Here is a 22,225-nt window from a genome sequence, read left to right as displayed (position 1 = left end):
CGCCAAGGAAGCCAACTCATGTCGGAAGCGAAGCCGTCCATCACCGTCAAACGAGAACGGTCGATGACGGAAGCGAAGACCGATCCAAACACCAGATCTGGTGTTGGACGGATACCATCGGAAAAGAAGTCCGATGTCGAGTTTCTCTCTCTGAAAAATTGAGGGAGAGAAGAGAGAGAAACTCAAAACAAAATAGTCCTAACGAGGCTTTTTTTTTTTTTGGCCTAATAGTTAATTGAATTCTCAGCTTCTTTTATATGTACTCACTAAACACTAACCTGATAAAGTAAGCTACTCACTTTTGATCGATTTATCTCGTTTGTAATCAGATTAAAATAAACTTTTACTAAGTAAAGAAGCATAATAAATGAGGACACAAAAACTTTAACGAGTTCGGGTCTCCAACCCTACATCTCGCTGGGGATTTGTACCCCGGAAAAACCACTATATATGTTGTTTTTTCATACATTGTCTTGAGGTCCACACAAGTAGTGGCATCTCTCCGTATCTGCCAAAAATTTATCAATGTCAAAGAACTCGGCGGGATTCCACAGATACGGAAAATCATAGTCCTCGTTCGTCATCACATTCCCGGATGTTGAATCGTCTTGACCTTGAGGAGGAGGAATCGGTGTACTTTGCTCTTGTTGTTGCTGCTGAGTATCGACACCATCTTCTTCTTCTTCATTACTGAATAATACATCAAGTCAAAGAACCTGTCCTCGTCAGACATATCAAACAAGTCTTCTTCGGTGCTCAAGCAAGTCATGACCATCTTGGATATTGAATTTTGATCACCTTGCGGAGGAGGAGGAGGAGCAAGACTTGGCTACTGTTGTTGATTCTGATCAGTGACACCAACATTTTCTTCTACCATTCTGGATCTTATGGAAGATCTGGACAAATCGTAACAAGCTCACCTTTCAGAAACTAAACCATAGCTGGCAACGGGATCTAAGAGAAGCAAAACAAGAAACTGATGAATGGCTTGCAATAGAAATATTTGGCAAAAGATCCATTCACCATCTACCAAATAACCACATGAGCTCCATAACCGTGAGTAACAACTGGCTGAAACTACCTTCTAGTTAGGTTAAATGCAATTATGACAGTAACTTCATCAATAGAGAAAGACGATCCACATCAGCCTGGTTGGTTCATGATGATCAGGGTCAGTTTAAAGAAGTGGGTCAAGCAACAGGTATTGCGGTTACGCCTGCTCTTGAGGCTGAATCTCAGAGTTTCATCTATGCTATGCAACAATCTTGGAATAGCGGCTTCACAAACGTCATCTTTGAAGGTGACTGTCAAACTTTGATCATCGCAATCAATAGTAATAGTTCAAGATTTGATATCTACGATTGGATGCTAGACATACGAGGATGGGCTACAAGATTTGAAAATGTTTCTTTCAGATGGACGTCACGTCGAGCAAACCTACTTGATGATAATTTAGCTAAGTCACAAAGATTCATGGGCACATATTTCATATTACATCATTTCATCCCTCTATGTATTATGTCTGATTTCAACTCTGTATTCGATAACTCTTATTAATGCATTTTAAGGGTTTTTTATAAAAAACTTCTAATAATTGATATATTTCGAAGCATTTAGCACAAACATTTAGTTAGGCTAGATTTTCTTAAATCCAACTTTGAAAAGACAAGATTTTAATTAAAGTCATGAATAAGCAAAATGTTTAATGTATAATGTATGATATCAAATTATATTTTATCTTAAAATATAAATAATATAATGTATGTCATATAAAATCAGTTGAAAAAAATATACTAAAAATATTAAAGAGAAAATGATACATGTCATAAAAAGATAAATGAATCTTCTGCAACATCATACTTAAAAGAACCTGGTCAATACGGATCGGAATCTTGATTCAAACATTTAGGCTTTCAGAGGAAAGCAAAATCTCAGGAGAAGAAGAAGCCATCTATATCTTTAAAAGAACCTGTTTTATATCTATATCTTTAATTATGTGTTAAGTGTAAGTTTTGATATAAGAAGATGTTGAAAAATATTGTGTATTAAGTGTGTTATATCAAGACATTAAAAGCAAAGAGAATTATGTCTCTGGTTTTGGAGAACATTTGCCCATAAAGAAGGAATCAGAGCAATTAGCAACTAAAAAGCACATGAGTAGGCTGAGATCAGTGAGTGCAATCTTTTATCATTCCTTCTGTGTCGAAGCCTTCAAATAGACCATAACTGCTGGAATCCTCATCTCCGTTCAGTGAATGTGGCTTAATGAAATCAGCGAAGAAATCTTCAAAATCCTCTGGGATCACTGGTTCCTGCTCAAAGCTGATCAACTCAGGAAAGTTATAAGGAAAAGGCTGCGTCTGCGGCTTCTGATGCTCTGCTGGAAGTAAACAGTAGTCTGGCTGTTGATGAGGAAGAATCGGTGTACATTGCTCTTGTTGTTGCTGATGAGTATCGACACCATCTTCTTCTTCTTCATTACTGAATAATGCATCAACGTCAAAGAACCTGTCCTCGTCAGACATATCAAACAAGTCTTCTTCGGTGCTGTTGTCGTTGCTGATCAAGCGAGTCATGGCCATCTTGGATCTTGAATCTTGATCACCTTGCGGAGGAGGAGGAGGAGGAGGCAGACTCAGCTCTTCTTCTTGATGTTTAGTAGCGCCAACATTTTCTTCCTCTAGCGGCGTCGTCGTCGTCATGAGAAACTGTTGTTGTTGATAAGCAAAATCATAATAAGGCTGCAGTTGGTGACCTTGAGGAGGAGGAGGAGGTGGGAGAATCGGTGCACTTTGCTCTTGCTGTTGCTTCTCAGTTACGACACCATGTTCTTCCTCATAGTTTAATAATTCATTGATGGGGTTAAAGAACCCGTCTTCTTGGCTCATCACCATCCCGGATCTTGAATCTTGACCTTGCGGAGGAGGAGGAGGAGCAAGCTGTTGTTGAACGCCAACATTTTCTTCCTCTAGCGTTCTTATAAGTTGCTGATACGCATAATCATAAGAAGGCTGCAGTTGGTGTGAATCTGGCGGGGCTGCCCAAAACTGCCTTTGATGCATCCGGTAAGAATCTAGCGGGCCTGGCCAAAACTGCTGCTGCTGTTGTTGATACGCCAAATCACGAGGCTGCGGTTGATAAGAATCCAGCGGGGCTGGCTGAAACAGATGTTGTTGTTGAAACGCAATATCATGGTGAGGCTGCGGTTGATGATACTCGACAGTAGGAGGCTGCTGCTGCACAACCCTCTTCTGCTTCTTATTCTCTTCTTCCTCTGCTTTCTTCTGCTTATTTATTGCTTGTGGGCTCCGATAGATCTTGCACATAGAATAGTCCTACGTATACGCACCAACCAAAAGAAAACTCACAATTTTTAAAGAATAAAAAAAAACTTAGTAACTTGGGAATCAAGAAACGCATACATACCTTTACTTCATCATCAGCAGAAGGACACTGATCAATCCAGTATTCATGCATCAACCAACTAGTTTTTTTGCCATTAGGTCGTTTCCCAACGAAGTATGATAGTGCGGTTTTGCAACCAACGAGGCCTTGCCCAGCGTCAACCTTATTGGAAGCAACTGTTGCGTGCCAGTATCCGCCTTTGGCGACACGTTTCTGCCTTTTGCCATCTTTACCCAACTTGTTCCTTTCCGATATAAAGTACCATTCTGTATCATTAGCCTTCTTGAAGTTTTCTACGTACATATTTCAAAAACATACATAAGTAAACGTAACGTTTGCCCAAAGAGAAAGAAGAGATAAAGTTGATAAAAATAACAAGTAATTAATTTGTTCTACAAGGAGACGACAAACCTGAAAGTTCATCAGGATTGGACTCGTAGATGTTCACGACATGTATAGAAAGGGTGTCCAATAATTCTCTGTTTCCGCCCAAGTAGTCTTGTTTCCGTCCAAGTAACGAGATGACCTCCAAGTCCTTTGGTCTATAGTTGACACCTGGCGGAAAGCAAGGTCTCGTCGAAGGAGAAGAAGACATGTGATGATCATCAGCTGAAGAAGAAGGAATCCCTGACGGTTCCGGTTCCGTATCTGGCAAGGATCTTTCTTTACGCTTGTTTCTTCCAGGCATTGACATCATCTGAGTAACTTTAGACAATCAGATTGAAAGTACGTAATATGATTTGTAAGGAAGATTCAACGTAGGTTATGTATCTTTTATTTATAAGGATTGTAATAAGCCGGTGGCCATATATATGAATTTTAATTAAAATTTTGAAAAAGATATACAATATTATGTATTTGGATTCGAAATAGATTAGATTTAGATATGTTTGGAGACTTATTTGAGATTATCTTCGTTCATCAAAAATATATTTTAAAACTTTTTTTTTATCTTTCTTATTCAAAAATAAGAGAAAAAAAAGAATTGACCGACGCTAGGACATTTGTGGAAAGCTAAGGTTTGCGTTGAGATGTGTCTCATTTTTCTGTGTGTGAACCTTCACCCTAGCTAGGTTGGATTGAGGGACTGGTATCAAGTTCATAAAGTTGTCGTTGATGACAAAAAACATCCGGAGTCTGCACTATTTACTCAGAACTCAGTGAAGTAATCCACCTTGCCATTCTTGCTGGTTACAATCCAGAGCACTCGAGCAGAACTGCTCCTACTCTCTCTGATCTGTGTTTACGATCTCCAGATACACTTAACAGTGAAAAAGTGGCATGTATGATAAGTGAACCGCTGATCAAATCATTGACTGGCTGGTCAATAACAAAATAAATTCTATAAACAGAAAAAACAATATCAAAACAAACCCATGATGATACAGAAAAATCCTTCATTGAGAAATTTAAGAAAACATGGTCGAAATAGCGGTTCCATCAACCATATCAGCCTTCTCTATAAACATACAAATCAATATCAAAACGTACCCCTTATAATATAGTAAAAACCTTCTTTCAAAAATTTAAGAAAACATGGACGAAAAAACAATGCAAACGTCATAAAACCCCTTTTAAAATGGGTGTTAGAAAACAAATAATTAAATAAATAAATACAAGAAATTGGAGTAATTAGACAAGTAAACTAAATACAATCTCTTATACAGTATTAAATTATTATGAACTAAGAGTATGTACAAATCTCAAAAATGGTTTTATTAAAAAAGACTATCTACCATTGAATATTTGAATAAAAGTCTATCAATGAATTATCTAATTTGTTTAGTTTTTAAAGAATGAATGCTTGAGAATATTTTAGAAAGCTGTAAAAAAGATTAAAATGCTAAATTATTTTGTGTCATGGCAAAAAAATAAAATCAGTTCAAATAGACAAATATAGATAGATTTCAAAAGATACAACTATTCAAATAAATACAACTCTACACTGAACAGTTGCAACTTTAAAAAAAAAATCTATTACAATGAACAATCACGTTTCTACAGATTTTTTTTTAAAAAAATTATCCAAAAAGTACGATTGAAAAAACAAAACGCATTTATTCGGATTGCTATTATATACAGATTACTAGATTAGGACCCGTGCTAGAGCACGGGTTGAAATTCCTTTTATTTATATTATAATTTTAGAATAAAATATGATTCTAAAGATTATGATTAATGCTAGATTAGGACCTTAAAAACTTTTAAAATCAATCATATAAATTATATTTTATTCGAAAATTGTAATATAAATAAAATGAATTTTAACCCGTGTTCTAACACGGTCCTAATCTAGCATTAATGTTTAATTTTTAATTTCTGAATACGATCCCGAAGATCACGATTAATCTTGTTAAATTAGCGAGATTTGATTATTTTTTATGATTGAGAGTATATTTTTATCCCTTTAATAATTTTTTTATTGATGTGGTTTATCAATAAAATATGTAGAAAATAAAATGGTAATATTGTGATTCTAGATATTTGGAACCATATACGTGATCTTTCGAAATAAAGTTTGAAATATCCATGAAATATCAATTTTGAATAACCCGTTTAAGATTTTCTGTTACAATTAAGATTTTATTTGTTACAATTAATATATGGATTCATTTATAATATATGTATAACCTATTTGTAACCATTTATTAAAATTATAAAGTCTACCAAAACAATGTTGTGTACTTCCGTTTTATTATAAAGGGGATATACGCATATATTGACAAAGTTAATGTCTATATAATTTTTCTTAACAAAAAATATCCACCATATAATTCTTGTTAAACGGTCGTATACATCTATACGCTATATAGTGCCTTGCCGTTCGTCTAGCGTATAGCAAACATTAATTAGTGTTATTTAATATAAATGTTTTGTGTTTGTGTCGCTTAATTGGTGTCGTTTACCTAGCTAGTATTTGGATCATATGATTTTGTTTATTCTTCTTCCGCCATAAACTAACAACATTTGGATTTTGATTATAGAAGATTTGGTCGATAAACACAGAACTAACCTCTCAGGTTATCTATTTTTTCCTTTAACTCTCTCTCTCTCTCTCTCTCTAGGAACCGATATTACAGAGTTAGGCGGGAATGGAATGACGAACACAAATTCAAAACGTGTTAATTATATATATCATGATTGAAATAAAAATGCACCGAACATGAGATTACATTTGAGAGGGGGGAAGCAATGATAAGCTTTGCCCTGGATGTTTTATTTGGAAGCAAAAGAAACTTGAACATGAACACACACAAATATCATGTCCTCACACCGAATGGAAACAAAAGTCACACTTGATACTTATATGATGTAATTATTTCAAGCCTTTTTGTAGCAGTGGCAGTGTCTGTCAGATCCCTCAATAATCGCAAAGCAGACTGGAGGAGAACCGTATGTGGTTGCACAACACAGACAGCATTCAACATCTGTTGTATTGTGGGCCTTTGGGCACTCGTCGAGGAACGCACGTGGACTACATCCATCAAGGCATGGAACACCCTGAGCCTCGCTCTTAAGGATTCCTAGTAGATGTTGAAATTTCATCAGTACAAGATAATTAAGAGACAAGTGAAAAGTACAATATATAGATGAGATCAACTTTGTAAACTAATATTGTACCAGTTGAAGCTATCACGAGGACAACCAAGAGAACAGTGAAGCTGACGGAGTTGATGAGGTTCTTTGCCATTTCTTTTCCTCTATGCTTTGCCTTCGATAAAACTTGTTCTTTTGGATAAATTTTTAACTTTGATGATTTTAATTCTAGGTGTGGTCATCTATTTATATTCAAAATTTGCAACTTGGTTATCCTTGTTTAATCACTTCTCTCTTCTTTCTGATTTTCCCAAGTTCATAATGTCGCCACAATTAGCACTGCCATCTTTTTTTTCCTCTTTTTTAAAACATGCATTTATCTTTAAAAAGTCAACTTATGTTCGTATAAATTAGTTTTTATGTTTGTTTTTTCTTTTGTCTGAAATAAAATTGATTTAGTTGTTGTCATAGACAGAGTAAGCAGGAATCTTGGTAACTCTTTAATCCAAAAATGATAACGACTTACCTTCATTAGTTTATTAATTAACTTTAGGGTTTCAGGCTTTCAGCTACAACACAACAATCATGGCGACACTATCTCGTTGGTTCTGCTGACTTTTTAGCATCTCCTAACAGGACCCGTCCTTGAATTTTGGTGGTACAAAACATAAAAAAATAATTTTATTTATTATATAAAATTAATATTTACTACAATACTAAAATAGAATTAAAAACATGGAAAAAATATAATAACAATCTAAAATTTAATTTTTCTAACTTTTATTATAGTAAATACTCGGTAGACATTATTGCTAATCAAAAATAGTTGGTAATAATATATTATTATAATAAAATAAAGATTAAGGAGAAGAAATAATTTCGATATTCTTGTATAAAATTTTAGTTTTGTTTGAATATTATAATATCTTGTAGTCAAGTTAATTCAAATTTTTGTACAAAAAACAAAAACCAAAACTAAAACCTGTAAATAAAAAACAAAAAAAAGGAAAAAAAAAACTGTAAACGAACTAGCAGAGTTGAAGGCTTGGACTCATGACTTGCCAAATAATTGCATGGTACAGACCCAACAGACCTGCCTAATCTCTCAAATATATGTCGCTAAAACATTTACTATATGATATGGTCTAAAACAGCTGCTTTGCCTTAAATATATCTCGTTATCATGCGATCATGCACCTTAAATATCACACTCAGAGCAAGGCCCTTGCGGCACAACTACTCACACACTTAGAGAAAGGCTCTCATGGCACAACTACTCCCACACTAACATTCTCATTCTCATTCTCATTCATATGCTTATGTAAATTGTAAACTTGCCTTAACATGTATCTTTAAACATTAACATCTCACATTCAAGTTACTAACAACCTAACTTTCATGATTCATCATGTAATCATAAAACACCCAAAAACAATTCTCAAGCCTATACTTAGCAACTATCAACGAATATACAAGGAAAGAGGCTACTGCATATCCGCAAATACCACCCTCACCTGACTTTGAGCTGGCAAGAACTGGAAAGAAAGGCTGAAGCAGCTAGCAACAATCTGAAACTTGCAGCAGAAGAAAAACAGTTCAACACAGATTAGGGTTTCTGGGTTTTGACAGAAGAAGATGATTCTTGACCGACAAGCAACCAACGCAGAAGCTAAGGGTTACCTTTTCTGGTAAAAATGATGGCTCAGGTGGCTTCCCTAACACCCCTTCTATTTGTAACAACCGTCGAACTGACTTGAAGTGCTAAGGTAACGCCGGAATTCTTCCACCAAAACCTCAAGTCGAAACTGAAAACTGATTCTGAAACTTAGTTAATTTCTGGATTGAGAAAACAATAATTTTCACCAACTTGTAACTTGACCAATTGTGGAGTTTACCTCGTAATAAAGAACCAAAAGTTGCTACTTCTTCCTTGCAGCAGGATCTATCCAACGACACCAAAAGTGTGATCTGGGTCCTTCAGATGCGACGGTAAATGGATCACCAAAACCCCTACTTGACAATGTTTCTGAATTCCTCTTCTTCACTAAAACCAATTGTGGAATCATAAAACCCCTTTTAAAATGGGTGTTAGAAAACAAATAAATGAATAAATTAATAGAAATTGGAGTAATTAGACAAGTAAACTAAATACAATCTCTTATACAGTATTAAATTATTATGAAATAAGAGTATGTACAAATCTCAAAAATAGTTTTATTAAAAAAGACAATCTACTATCACTGAATATTTGAATAAAAGTCTATCAATGAATCTAATTTGTTTTTTTTTTTTTGGCTCAACATCAACTCTTCATTAACCAAGATATTACAACCAAATCCAAGACACATTATATTCGCCTCTAAAGCACATTACATTCGCCTCTATAGAATTGGACCAAAAGCAAATGCAATGGTTGATCAAGTACAACCCTAGAACACTAGGCGGAACCAACGCTACCTAATCAATAACCATTGCATTTTTTAACCACAACGAGATAGATAACACACCAAAATTCGGAGTGAAATCATCTCTTAGACCACCTAAAATGACTCAATGACACGAAAACAAATACTAACACAGAGAAGACCTAAACCAAAACTGAAAACAGATCAAATCCTAGCTATGAGATCCTCAAGATCAACGTGTAGAACTTGTCTCAATAGCTTCAACCCAGAGGCACATTGTCAGAAAAGCTTGGTCTCTCCGACTTTCACTGTTCCGGTCTTAAACCTAAAACGGACAATACATCCGACTGACCCGTCCAAGAGTTATGAAGCTACAATAACCAGCGAAATAGATGGTTCTACGAACTAACTATACAATAACCAGAATGCTAATCATCTAAGGATTAGAGATTGGAGCATAGATTAGCATATCATCACCTCACAGTGCAAGTTCGAAGTAGCAACATCCCTTCCATCAAGTTACGAGACATACACAAACCTTGGTCGGACTGAAAACAAAACAAACGACAACACCCCCTTGCTGCAGCCGCTGCTGGAATGAGAGGTAAGATTTGAAGAAGAAACTAAATCCGACCACTAAAGCTCGTTGAAGAAAGCTTCAGCCCTCACTGCTTTCCGATACCGACAAACCGCCGGTGACAAAACAGCAAACGAAGTCCGCCTCCCTAGATCCACCAGATCTGGCCAAGATTCGACGCTGTCCTCCAACGTCCGCACCTGAGCCTTCACCAGCAACCTCCACCCGACGGATCTCCGCTTCACGCGCCGAGGAATCACCGAAACAACCACCTTCGAGAGTCACCCAACCGACGACGACGATAAAACAAAGAGCGAGACTGAAAGGGAACTACTAAGAAGAAGAAAACTAAAAGGACAGAGCCCTCTCCGGTGCCGGAAATGCAACCGGAGAGGCGGAGCGACTACAACGGCGACTTTCTCTCTCTCTCTTTCTCTCTCTCACGAGTTTTCTCTTTGAATATTGTAATGTTTTTATGAATCTAATTTGTTTAGTTTTCGAAGAATGAATGCTTGAGAATATTTTAGAAAACTGTAAAAAAGATTTAAATGTTATATTATTTTGTGTCATGGTAAAAAAATAAAATCAGTTCAAATAGACAAATATATATAGATTTCAAAAAATACAACTATTCAAATAAACACAACTCTACATTGAACAACTTTACAAAAAAAAAAACTATTATAATGAACAATCGCAACTTTTTGTTTCTATAGATTTTTTTAAAAAAATTATCCAAAAAGTACGATAGAAAAAACACAACTTTTGGTGGCATTTATTCAGATTGCTACTATAGATAAATATATATTCTGAAACTTATATATATATTTTAAAACTTTAAAGTTATAATGTATATTTTGTTTTGTTTTTGCGGGAGATAGAGAGAGAGAAAGAGGATGAGCGAGAAAGCGAAAGTGATAGTGAGAATGCTACAAGGTTGCAATAGCATGAACAAGCTCCGCAAGATCCATTCTCATGTCATCGTCAATGGTCTCCAACATCATCCTTCCATCTTTGACAATCTCCTCCGCTTCTGCGCCGTCTCCGTCACCGGTTCTCTGTCTTACGCTCTGCTTCTCTTCGACCGTTTCGATTCTTCTGATCCATCAACTTCGGCTTGGAACTCCCTTATCCGTGGCTTCTCCATTTCCTCTTCTCCTCTCTATTCGCTTCTCTTCTACAATCGAATGCTTCACTCCTCTGTTTCACGCCCCGATACCTTCACTTTGAGTTTTGCTCTCAAAGCCTGTGAGAGGCTTCGCTCGATTCCGAAATGTTTGGAGCTTCACGGTTCGATTATTCGATCTGGGTTTCATGCTCATGCCAATGTTTCCACTGGTCTCGTTCGTTGTTACTCTGCTAACGCGAGTGTTGATATTGCATCCAAACTGTTCGACGAAATGCCTGTGAGAGACGTGGTTTCTTGGAACGCTATGATCTCTTGCTTTTCTCATGCTGGTTTACATCATCAGGCGTTGGGTATGTACAAGAGAATGGTAAATGAAGGTGTGTGCCTCGACGCTTACTCGCTAGTTGCTTTGTTATCTTCTTGTGCTCACGTTAGTGCTTTGAATATGGGAGTTATGCTACACAGGATCGCCTGTGACATTCGATGTGAGAGTAGTGTCTTTGTGAGTAATGCTCTTATCGATATGTATGCAAAATGTGGTAGCCTTGAAAATGCTGTTGGTGTTTTTAATGGTATGCACAAGAGAGATGTGTTGACCTGGAACTCAATGATTATTGGGTATGGAGTTCATGGGTATGGCGTAGAGGCTATATCTTTTTTTAGAAAGATGGTGGCTTCTGGGGTTAGACCCAATGCCATTACATTCCTTGGGTTGTTGTTAGGTTGTAGTCATCAAGGTCTAGTTAACGAAGGAGTTGAGTATTTTGAAATCATGAGTTCACAGTTCCATGTGGTCCCGAATATTAAACACTATGGATGCATGGTGGATCTCTATGGACGAGCAGGTCAGCTAGGAAAGGCCCTCGAGATGATACACGCGTCTTCCTGCCATGACGATCCTGTATTATGGAGAACCTTACTTGGATCTTGCAAAATCCATGGTAATGTGGAATTAGGAGAAGTGGCCATGAAGAAGTTGGTGAAACTCAAGGCTTTCAATGCAGGGGATTATGTGCTTTTGACTTCCATATATTCTGCAGCGAATGATGCCCAAGGTTTTGCTAGTATGCGAAAACTAATAAGAATCCATGATTTACGGACAGTTCCAGGCTGGAGCTGGATTGAGATTGGTGATCAAGTTCACAAATTTGTAGTTGATGACAAAATGCATCCAGAGTCTGCACTTATTTACTCAGAACTCAGAGAAGTAATCCACCGTGCCATTCTAGCTGGTTACAAGCCAGAGGACTCGAACAGAACTGCTCCTACTCTATCTGATCGGTGTTTAGGATCTACAGATACATTTCACAGTGAAAAATTGGCAATTGCATATGGATTGATGAGAACTCCTGCAGGAACAACTCTTCGGATCACAAAGAATCTGAGAGTTTGCAGAGATTGCCATTCTTTTACAAAATGTGTATCAAAAGCTTTCGGTCGGAAAATTATTGTAAGGGATAGAGTTCGATTTCATCACTTTGCAGGAGCTGTTTGTTCTTGCAACGAATACTGGTGATAACAATCAACAATGTTCTCATTCAGCCTAAAAAGGTTTGACATTAGCTTGTTTTACTCTGTCAGCGTTAGATTCGTGTGCCTTACGCTAATTGATAGTTATTCACATGTTTTACTCTCTTGGTTTCTGCAATTTGTTCTATTTTCTGATTCGATGTCAATATGAACTCCGTTTCTTTTACAGAATTATCACCACAAGATTCCTTAAATGGAAAAGGGAGAGAGACAGAGATGAGACAATCATTGCCACATGTATCATCACATTGCTAATACATTTCACTAGTGTTATCTTGTAGTGAGGAAATCCCAACTTGTTGTTTTTTGGCTGCTTATCGTGTTGGAACTTTTGGGTCTGATAGATTAATGCTATTGTGCATCATGTCTAACTTTCTATCTTGTGAATGTTGTCGGTTTTTCCAATAGTATCTCGAGCCATCAGTGGTTGTGATTAAAATTGTGGAGCCAGGTTTCTCTGTATAGATGGGTCAGACAGTCTGACAATGGTTTACCTTGATATACAGATTGTCATTATGATTTGAGGTGTAGCCCCCTAGTTATTTGTTTCTTGATTTTATAAAATTTGACCACTATTTTGTGATTGGCAGAGGTCGTGATTATGTCCTGGAACAAGAATATAACAAAGACACGAAAATCTCTGGGGAGGGACCAAAGAAAAGAAGCATCCAACCTCCAAGAAATTGCAGAAGGTGTGAGACTTGAGAGCATTCTTTGGGATTGCAACACTTAAAGAGAAGAACCGAAGCGAGTACCAGTGATAGAGATCTTATCAAACCGAGGGCTTTGTTGATGTAGCCACGAGTGAGAATCAACTAAACTGGTTTGCTGACAGTTTGTAAGTGGTTTTGGCTAAAGATAAAAAAAAAAACAGAGAGAAAACAGAGCTTGATTTCTATTTCTATACAAATCTCAATTTCGAAACAAAGTGTAAAATTTAATCTGTATTTGATTTGAATAAATTAAAAAATCATTATATTCACATATCCAAAATATTAGTGATCATGATTAGTAAAACTACACTGCCCTCGCATAGGAGCATTGTGAGAATTAATATAAATAGAGGTAAAAAATGCTCATTATGTTGTTACTTGTGCAAAACGATTAAGATTCGAAATCTCTCAAACGAACCAGCTCCGATGGCGATTCCACCAAGAAACAAGTGCAAAGCAAGATCCTCGCCGGAACGGCAAACCCAACCGACGGAATGGCAAACGCAACCACCGCCACCAAAACAGAACCGCGACAATCCTTCTTCATCGTCTTCGATCGTTGATAACTTCTCTTCTCCGTCGACGAAACCGTTCAATTTCCCGCCAGGTTATCAGTTTGTACCCACCGACGAAGAACTCATCTTGTATTACCTGAAACCCTTCTTGCAAAAAAACAAAAACTCATGGCTCCTCAGTGCTCCCATTCATTACGTGAACATCTACGAGTCAAATCCACAACAGCTTTCAGGTTTGTCTCCGTCGATTCTTTTCCTTAAATATTGTTTCTGTATGCGAATGGCTCTGTTCTTTACTCTTTGTGATTACAAACAGAGCAATTCGAGAAGGGTAATGAGAAAGAATGGTTCTTTATATCGGAGAGAACCAAGCAAGGCAGAAGTCTAAAAAGGCAGAAACGTGGTGCCAATGGAGGATACTGGAACGCAACAGTAGCTGCTAAGAAGGTTAACGCTGGGAAAGGCATAGTCGGCTACAAGAAAGTACTAGAGTACTACGTTGGTGAACGACCAAACGGCGTGAAAACGTGTTGGTTAATGCATGAATACTCGTCTGAGTCTTCTTCTGTTGATAACGAGAAGGTATGTCTTTGTTTCTTGGGCTACAAGCTATTAACATTGTGATGTTTGGATTTTTTTCAGTTTGGGTTGGTGTGTGTAGGTCGATTATGCTTTGTGCAAGATTTATCTGACTCCAAAGGGAGCAAAGAAGAAGAAAGCAGATCAGGAAGAGGAGAATGAGAAGCTAAAGAAAGAAGAAGAGGCGGTTGAACATCTGGATTTGCATCAACCGGACCAATCGCAGCCTCATGATATGGTGTATCAACAGCCACCGTACTGTTTACTTGACATGATCGATGTATGGCTAAAAAATGTGGAAGAACAACATGGTGTGAGTGTCGATACTCAGCAGCAACAACAAGAGCAATGTACACCGATTCTTGCTCATCAACAGCCAGAGTACTGTTTACTTCCAGCAGAGCATCAGAAGCCGCAGACGCAGCCATTTCCTTATAAATTTCCTGAGTTGATCAGCTTTGAGCAGGAACCAGTGATCTCAGAGGATTTTGAAGATTTCTTTGCTGATTTCATTAAGCCACATTCACTGAACGGAGATGAGGATTCCAGCAGTTATGGTTTATTTGAAGGCTTCGACACACAAGGAATGATAAAAGCTTGCACTAACTGATCATCTCAGCCTACTCATACTTTTGCATTTTGGTCAATATCAGAGATAAGATTTCCATGTGTATTTTTTACTAGTTTGTTAATAGCTCTGTTTCCTTCTTTATGGGCAATGTTCTCCAAAACGTACCAGAGACATAATTCTCGTTGCTTTAAATGTCTTAATTAATATAACACATTTAATACACAATATTTTTCAACATCTTCTTATATCAAAACTTACACTTAACACATAATTAAAGATATAGATATAAAACTGTACTGATGGCTTCTTCTTCTCCTGAGATTTTGCTTTCCTCTGAAAGCCTAAATGTTTGAATCCGTATTGACCAGGTTCTTTTAAGTCTGATGTTGCAAAGATTCATTTAGCTCTTTGCAGAAACAAAACACCGATCATAGAGTAAAACATGCGAATAACTATCCATTAGCGTAAGGCACACGAATCTAACACCGATAGAGAGTAAACCAAGCTAATGAGAAAACCTTTTTTAGGCTTGACTGAGAATATTGTTGTCACCAGTACTCGTTGCAAAAACAAATAGCAGCTGCATGCAAAACTCTATCATCCCTTATTACAGTAATTTGCCGACTGAAAGCTTTTGATACACATTTTGGTAAACGAATGTCAACCTCTGAAAATTAACTCTCAGATTATTTACAGCAATTCATATGAAATAGCAAAATTTTCACTGTTAAATGTATCTTGAAATAGTTTGTAGAAAGGTTGCTTTATTCATGTAGAGGTAGTCTGATATTTATACAAGCAGATATGCGTATGAGATAGAGCTAGAATAGTAACGAGATAAGGACTAAGAGAAGGAAGTAGATAGAGATTATATAGATTGAGCATTATCTAAATCTAGTGAGGAGTTATCACAATACCCTCCCTCAAGTTGGAAGTGTGAGATGCCGAATACCCAACTTGGAAAGTAGTGCTTCAAATGCTGGACTAGGCAACGCTTTAGTAAGAATGTCGGCGAGTTGGTTGTGTGTCGAAACATGGACCAAGGTGATGAGCTTCGCATCGACCGCATCTCGAACCTGATGACAGTCGGATTCCACATGTTTAGTACGTTCGTGAAAGACAGGATTGGTGGCGATGTAAATCGCTGATTTGCTATCACAGAATAATCGCATAGGTGTGGTTCGAGGAATACGAAGAGAAAGAGCCAGCTCATGGAACCATTTGAGTTCACAAAGAGCATATGCCATGGCTCGATATTCTGCTTCAGCAGAAGAGCGAGAGCTGACGTCCTGCTTCTTAGCCTTCCAGGAAATAGGAGAATCCCCAATGAAGACAATGTAGGCGCTAACAGAGCGACGAGAGACAGCACAACCATTCCAATCAGAGTCGCAGAAAGCAGAGATGGTGAGATCAGGATCAGAACCGAGTAAAATGCCTTGTCCGGGACAACCTTTTAGATAGCAAACAACACGAACTGCAGCATCCCAATGAGGTTGGAGAGGGTGTTGCATACACTGCGAGAGGATGTGAATGGCATAACCTAGTTCAGGACGAGTATGTGTCAGATAAATGAGGCGACCAACAAGGCGACGATAACGTGTAGCATTTGCAGGGAAGCCTTTGACAGTTAGTAGCTTGTGATTAATCTCCATGGGAGTAGAAACAGGTTTAGCGCCCAAAAGACCAGTCTCCGCAATTATATCCAGAGCATACTTGCGTTGTGACAAGAAAAACCCCGAGGAACTGCGAGCAACTTCAATACCAAGAAAGTATTTTAAGCGGCCAAGATCCTTCATGTGAAAGCACTCATGAAGGTAGGCTTTGAACTGTTGCAGAGTGGGTTTATCGTTGCACGCAATCACAAAATCGTCCACATAAACGAGGATATGCAGACAAATGTTGCCTCGGATTTTAGAGAACAGAGAGTAGTCTGCATATTTTTGAGAGAAACCAAACTTGAGGAGAGCAGAAGACAATTTTGCGAACCAACAGCGAGGAGCTTGGCGAAGACCGTAGAGAGACTTGCGTAAACGACAAACTTTTGTCGGATCAGAGCACGCAAATCCTTGAGGGAGCTTCATATAGACTTCTTCTTGAAGATCACCATGTAGGAACGCATTATGGACATCCATTTGGTGGACTTTCCAGTTGTGTGAAGCTGCAAGGCGAAGAAGAAAACGGACTGTCTTTAGCATGACGACCGGAGCAAATGTTTCGGTGAAGTCTTCACCCTCTGTTTGATTGTTGCCAAGGACAACAAGGCGAGCCTTGTGACGTTCAAGAGAGCCATCGGAGCGGTACTTGTTCTTAAAGATCCATTTGTTACCGATAGCTTTCTTTCCTGGAGGAAGTGTTGTAACATCCCACGTACGTTGACCATCAAGAGCAAAAATTTCCTTGGCCATAGCATCACACAAGACTTTGTGTTTGACGGCATCCTTGTAGTATTTTGGTTCGTCTGAATGGAGGATAGCCGCCATGTATGCACGATGGGAAACAGAGAAGGCAGCATCAGTAACAAAATTAGCAATGGGATACGGAGTGTTACCTGAGGACGTTGTAGGAGAACCTTGATCAGGAGGAGAGAGAACGTGCGAGGGTTTATGTGGAGAAGAGTCGGTGATGTAGTCTTTCAGCAGTATAGACGGAAACTTACGACGGTGACCTTTGCCAAGTAGTTCAGGAAGTCCAGGAGAAGAAGTGTGTTCTTCAGAGTCGACAGGTATGTTAGTAGAGGGTTGCGGTGCTGAAATAGCAACAGGAGAGAGTGGAGAATCGGGAACAACAGGACACTGTTGAGTAGCAGAGGCAGGAACAGAGTCAAGAACAACAGGTTGTGTAGTTGGAGAAGGTTGCACCGGAACAGAAGTGGATGGAACAGCAACCGGTGGTTGATCAGGTGAGGGTGTAGTATGTAAGGATTCCGGAGGTAGGACAGTTGGTGATGGAGGATTTAGCGGTGGTGATGGTGTAGAAGACAGAGGCTGAATCGCTAGAGGCGTAAGTGAGTCAGGAACAAGCCAATCATCAAATGCAGCATCATAATGATTCATAGGAGGTGTAACGTAATCTTCCTTACCAACACCAGGAAAAATATCCTCAGAGAACGCAACATCGCGACTGGAGAAGAACTCGTTACGATCAAGATCATACAATAACCATGCTTTCTTACCAAAAGGATAACCGACAAAGATGCAGCGACGACTTCGATCTCCAAATTTGTCTTTATCACGGGAGCGTCGATGAGCGTAGCACAGACAACCAAAGACACGCGAGTGGTCATAGTCGGGTTTCTTCTGAAAGAGAACTTCATAAGGTGACTTTCCATCTAAGACTTGTGTAGGAGTGTAGTTGATGAGGTGAGCAGCCGTGAGGACACTTTCTCCCCAGAAAGAAACTGGTAGACGAGCTTGGAAAAGGCAGGCACGAGCGACGTTGAGTAGATGGCGATGTTTACGTTCTACTCGTCCATTCTGTTGTGGAGTATCCACGCAGGATGTTTGATGTTCAACACCAATCTTCTTGAAATAGGACTTGAGAACCATGAATTCAGAACCATTATCAGTTCGGATTTTCTTGACTGGTTTGCCAAACTGTTTTTCACTAAGTGCAAAAAATTGTTGAATAAGATTTGCTACTTCAGACTTTTCTAGCATTAGATAGATCCAAACTGCTCGAGAGTAGTCATCAACAACAGTAAGAAAATATTGTGCACCACAAGAAGAAGGGTGTCGATATGGCCCCCAAACATCACAATGAATTAGAGAAAACGGTTCAGAAGCTTTATTAGAACTCTCAGGAAAAACACCACGCGTTTGTTTGGCGCGAAAACAAATCTCACAAGAAGTAGATTGAGTAGAATCAAAAGACAACTTGTCTAAAACCGGTAATGTAGATAAAAGACGAAAAGAGGGATGTCCAAGACGACGGTGCCAAAGGTCCGATGCTGAAGCTTTTGCAGTGTCAGTCCGATGTACTCGTGCAGCAGAGACTCCCGTAAAATAATAAACCCCCTCACGTTCTTCACCTGCCCCAATCAGGATCCTCGTAAAACGGTCCTGCAAGACACACAAAGTATCAGTAAATATTGCAATACAGCCAGTTTGCTTTAACAGACGAGAGACAGAAATCAATGTGCAGTTAAAGCCGGGAACATAGAGAACGTCAAGTAAGTAGTAATCGCGGCTCAATGTAAGCTTTCCGCGTTTGACTGCACGAGAGAGTTTCCCATCAGGGAACACTACGGCAGATGGAAGAATGTCGATGACATCGGTCAACAGGGCAAGATTGCCTGTCATGTGGTGAGAGGCGCCTGTGTCTATAATGATATCATAAAATTGTGCTTTACCGGACAATTTTTCGGAAGAGAGCGTAGTACGAGGTGTTTGAAGCAGCTGAAGTAGTTGTGTTATCTGATCAGTGCTCCAAGTTGTAGCGGGTGCTGACGTGTTGGAGAAGTTAGCGCGAGCCGGATTGCTTCGACCTCTACCACGAGATCCTGAACCAGAAAAACGACCCCCACGACCACGCTGAGTAGAGACAGTACCAGGTTGAGGCGTGGAGCGTTGTTGATCATACCACCAATCAGGGTAACCGTGAAGGAGGAAGCACTCTGTATTGTCATGGCCCTTGCGAGAGCAATGGGTACAGAAACGATTAGGGTCACGTGAGCGAACCGCAGCAGCTACAACAAGAGACGTAGGATCGTCTTTGGAATCACTCTTCACAGAGAAACCAACAGCATCGGGTTTAAGTTCCTTGGATCGGGCTGAATGGATGAGTTGTTCTTCGCGAATAACACGAGAGTAGACGTTAGCCATATCCGGCAGGGGATCTTCATCAATGAGTTTAGAACGTATGTTGCGGAAACGTGATTCATCAAGACCGAGGAGAAATTGATGAATCCGGATGTCTGCTCGTTCTTTTTCAATGTCTGCAGAAGCGTCACATGAGCAGGAACGAGAAGTCTGCAGGTTGTCAAGGTCTTCCCAAAGTTTAGATAGACGGCCATAAAATTCAAGAACAGATTGACCGTCTTGACGGCAGTTACTGATTTCATCACAGAGTTGATGAATACGAACACCACTTTTAACAGAGAAGCGGCGGAGGATATTATCCTAAAGTTTGTGTGCATCGGGAACAAACGTGACTGTAGAACGAATTTTAGGATCTATGGATGTACGAATCCATCCGACAATCATTGAATTTGTGGCTAACCAGCGAGAAAGTTCTGGATCCGTTGCAGGTTTAACCACGGTTCCATGAATGAAACCGAGTTTTTGTTTAGCCTGCAGCGAGTTTGAAAGTTCTGTTGCCCATTCAGAATAATTGTCACCATGAAGCATTACCGAGGTGATTAGTGCACCAGGATTGTCAGATGGATGAAGGTAGTATGAGGAGGACTCCATAAGAACGGGTGTGGCAGTAGTAGTAGTAGTTTGAGGAGGATTAGTAACTGGAGGAGCAGTACCATCGGTGGGGATGATGGTGCTATTGTCAGTAGACATGATGTTAAAGCAAGAGAGAAAGTGTTTTGTAGAAGAAAAAAATTTAGTAGAATTGAGATTGCTCTGATACCATGAAATAGTTTGTAGAAAGGTTGCTTTATTCATGTAGAGGTAGTCTGATATTTATACAAGCAGATATGCGTATGAGATAGAGCTAGAATAGTAACGAGATAAGGACTAAGAGAAGGAAGTAGATAGAGATTATATAGATTGAGCATTATCTAAATCTAGTGAGGAGTTATCACAATATATCTGGATATCATAAACACAGATCTGCAGAGAGACTGAGAGAGTATGAGCTGTTCTGTTCGAGTACTCTGGATTGTAACCAGCAAGAATGGCGAAGTGGATTAATTACTTATCTGAGTTCTGAGTAAATAAGTAAATAATTACTTATCTGATGCTTTTTGTCATCAACGAAAAATTTATGAACTTGATACCAATCTCTCAATCCAACCTAGCTAGGGTGAAGGCTCACACAGAAGAAATCAACTAATTAAGAATGAGACACATCTCAACGCAAACCTTAGCTTTCCACAAATGTCCTAGCATCGGTCAATTCTTTTTTTATTTTTCTCTTATTTTTGAATAACAAAGATATGTAGAAGTTTAAAATATATATTGATGAACAAAGATAATATCAAATAAGTCTCGAAAAATATCTAAATCTAATCTATTTCGAATCCAAATACATATTGTATATCTTTACAAAATTTTGATAAAATTCATATACTGTATATATATATATGGCGGCCACCGGCTTATTACAATTCATATAAATAAAAGATACATGCATATATCATGAACCTACGTTGAAGCTCTTACAAATCATATTACGTACTTTGATACTTTGCTATCTGATTGTCTAAGGTTACTCAGATGATGTCGATGCCTGGAAGAAACAAGCGTAAAGAAAGATCCTTGCCAGAACCGGAACCGGAACCGTCAGGGATTCCTTCTTCTTCAGCTGATCATAGTTTGTCTTCTTCTCCTTCGACGAGACCTTGCTTTCCTCCAGGTGTCAACTATAGACCAAAGGACTTGGAGGTCATCTCGTTACTTGGACGGAAACAAGACTACTTGGGCGGAAACAGAGAATTATTGGACACCCTTTCTATACATGTCGTGAACATCTACGAGTCCAATCCTGATGAACTTTCAGGTTTGTCGTCTCCTTGTAGAACAAATTAATTACTTGTTATTTTTATCAACTTTATCTCTTCTTTCTCTTTGGGCAAACGTTTACTTATGTATGTTTTTGATATATGTACGTAGAAAAATTCAAGAAGGCTAATGATACAGAATGGTACTTTATATCCAAGAGGAACAAGATGGGTAAAGATGGCAAAAGGCAGAAACGTGACGCCAAAGGCGGATACTGGCACGCAACTGTTGCTTCCAAGAAGATTGACGCTGGGCAAGGCCTCGTTGGTTACAAAACCGCACTAGATTACTACGTTGGGAAACGACCTCATGGCAAAAAAACTAGTTGGTTGATGCATGAATACTGGATTGATCAGTGTCCTTCTGCTGATGATGACGTAAAGGTATGTATGCGTTTCTTGATTCCCAAGTTATTAAGTTTTTTTATTTTTTTTTTTTTTATTGTGAGTTTTCTTTTGGTTGGTGCGTATACGTAGGACTATTCTATGTGCAAGATCTATCGGAGCACACAAGCAATAAATAAGAAGAAAGCAGAGGAAGAAGAGAATAAGAAGCAGAAGAGGGTTGTGCAGCAGCAGTCTCCTACTGTCGAG

The 22,225-nt window shown here is 38.7% G+C and overlaps 2 protein-coding genes across 4 annotated transcripts; both read left to right on the top strand.

Moving 5' to 3' along the window:
• On the top strand, positions 10,801 to 13,561 carry LOC104712315 (pentatricopeptide repeat-containing protein At3g56550-like). 3 transcript variants are annotated; one of them, XR_755501.1, is made up of 3 exons: positions 10,801 to 12,604; positions 12,753 to 12,820; positions 13,174 to 13,561. XR_755501.1 is itself a non-coding variant. In XM_010429183.1 (2 exons), the coding sequence occupies exon 1, from the start codon at positions 10,821 to 10,823 to the stop codon at positions 12,567 to 12,569; it is 1,749 nt and encodes a 582-aa protein (XP_010427485.1). In that variant the 5' UTR covers positions 10,801 to 10,820; the 3' UTR covers positions 12,570 to 12,604; positions 13,174 to 13,561. The 3 variants fall into 3 exon arrangements, 2 of the variants coding, with proteins under 2 accessions (XP_010427485.1, XP_010427484.1); XM_010429183.1 differs by lacking the exon at positions 12,753 to 12,820; XM_010429182.1 differs by having other exon boundaries at positions 12,753 to 13,561.
• Positions 13,723 to 15,000, top strand: LOC104715721 (NAC transcription factor 29-like). Its single transcript, XM_010433105.1, has 4 exons — positions 13,723 to 14,044; positions 14,128 to 14,393; positions 14,473 to 14,634; positions 14,764 to 15,000. The coding sequence occupies exons 1-4, from the start codon at positions 13,723 to 13,725 to the stop codon at positions 14,998 to 15,000; spliced, it is 987 nt and encodes a 328-aa protein (XP_010431407.1).

Source organism: Camelina sativa, chromosome 9 (assembly GCF_000633955.1).
Source record: "Camelina sativa cultivar DH55 chromosome 9, Cs, whole genome shotgun sequence".
Taxonomy (NCBI): domain Eukaryota; kingdom Viridiplantae; phylum Streptophyta; class Magnoliopsida; order Brassicales; family Brassicaceae; genus Camelina; species Camelina sativa.
Note: the sequence above shows the minus strand (reverse complement) of the source record. Positions and strands in the feature narration are given on the sequence as shown.

What these genes read in the sequence shown, in the direction of transcription:
- LOC104712315 (XM_010429183.1), top strand. Translation starts at nt 10,821, where the DNA reads ATGAGCGAGAAAGCGAAAGTGATAGTGAGAATGCTACAAGGTTGCAAT.
- LOC104715721 (XM_010433105.1), top strand. Translation starts at nt 13,723, where the DNA reads ATGGCGATTCCACCAAGAAACAAGTGCAAAGCAAGATCCTCGCCGGAA. An exon ending in AAATCCACAACAGCTTTCAG is followed by an intron (nt 14,045 to 14,127) that starts GTTTGTCTCCGT and finishes GATTACAAACAG; the next exon opens with AGCAATTCGAGAAGGGTAAT. An exon ending in CTTCTGTTGATAACGAGAAG is followed by an intron (nt 14,394 to 14,472) that starts GTATGTCTTTGT and finishes TGGTGTGTGTAG; the next exon opens with GTCGATTATGCTTTGTGCAA.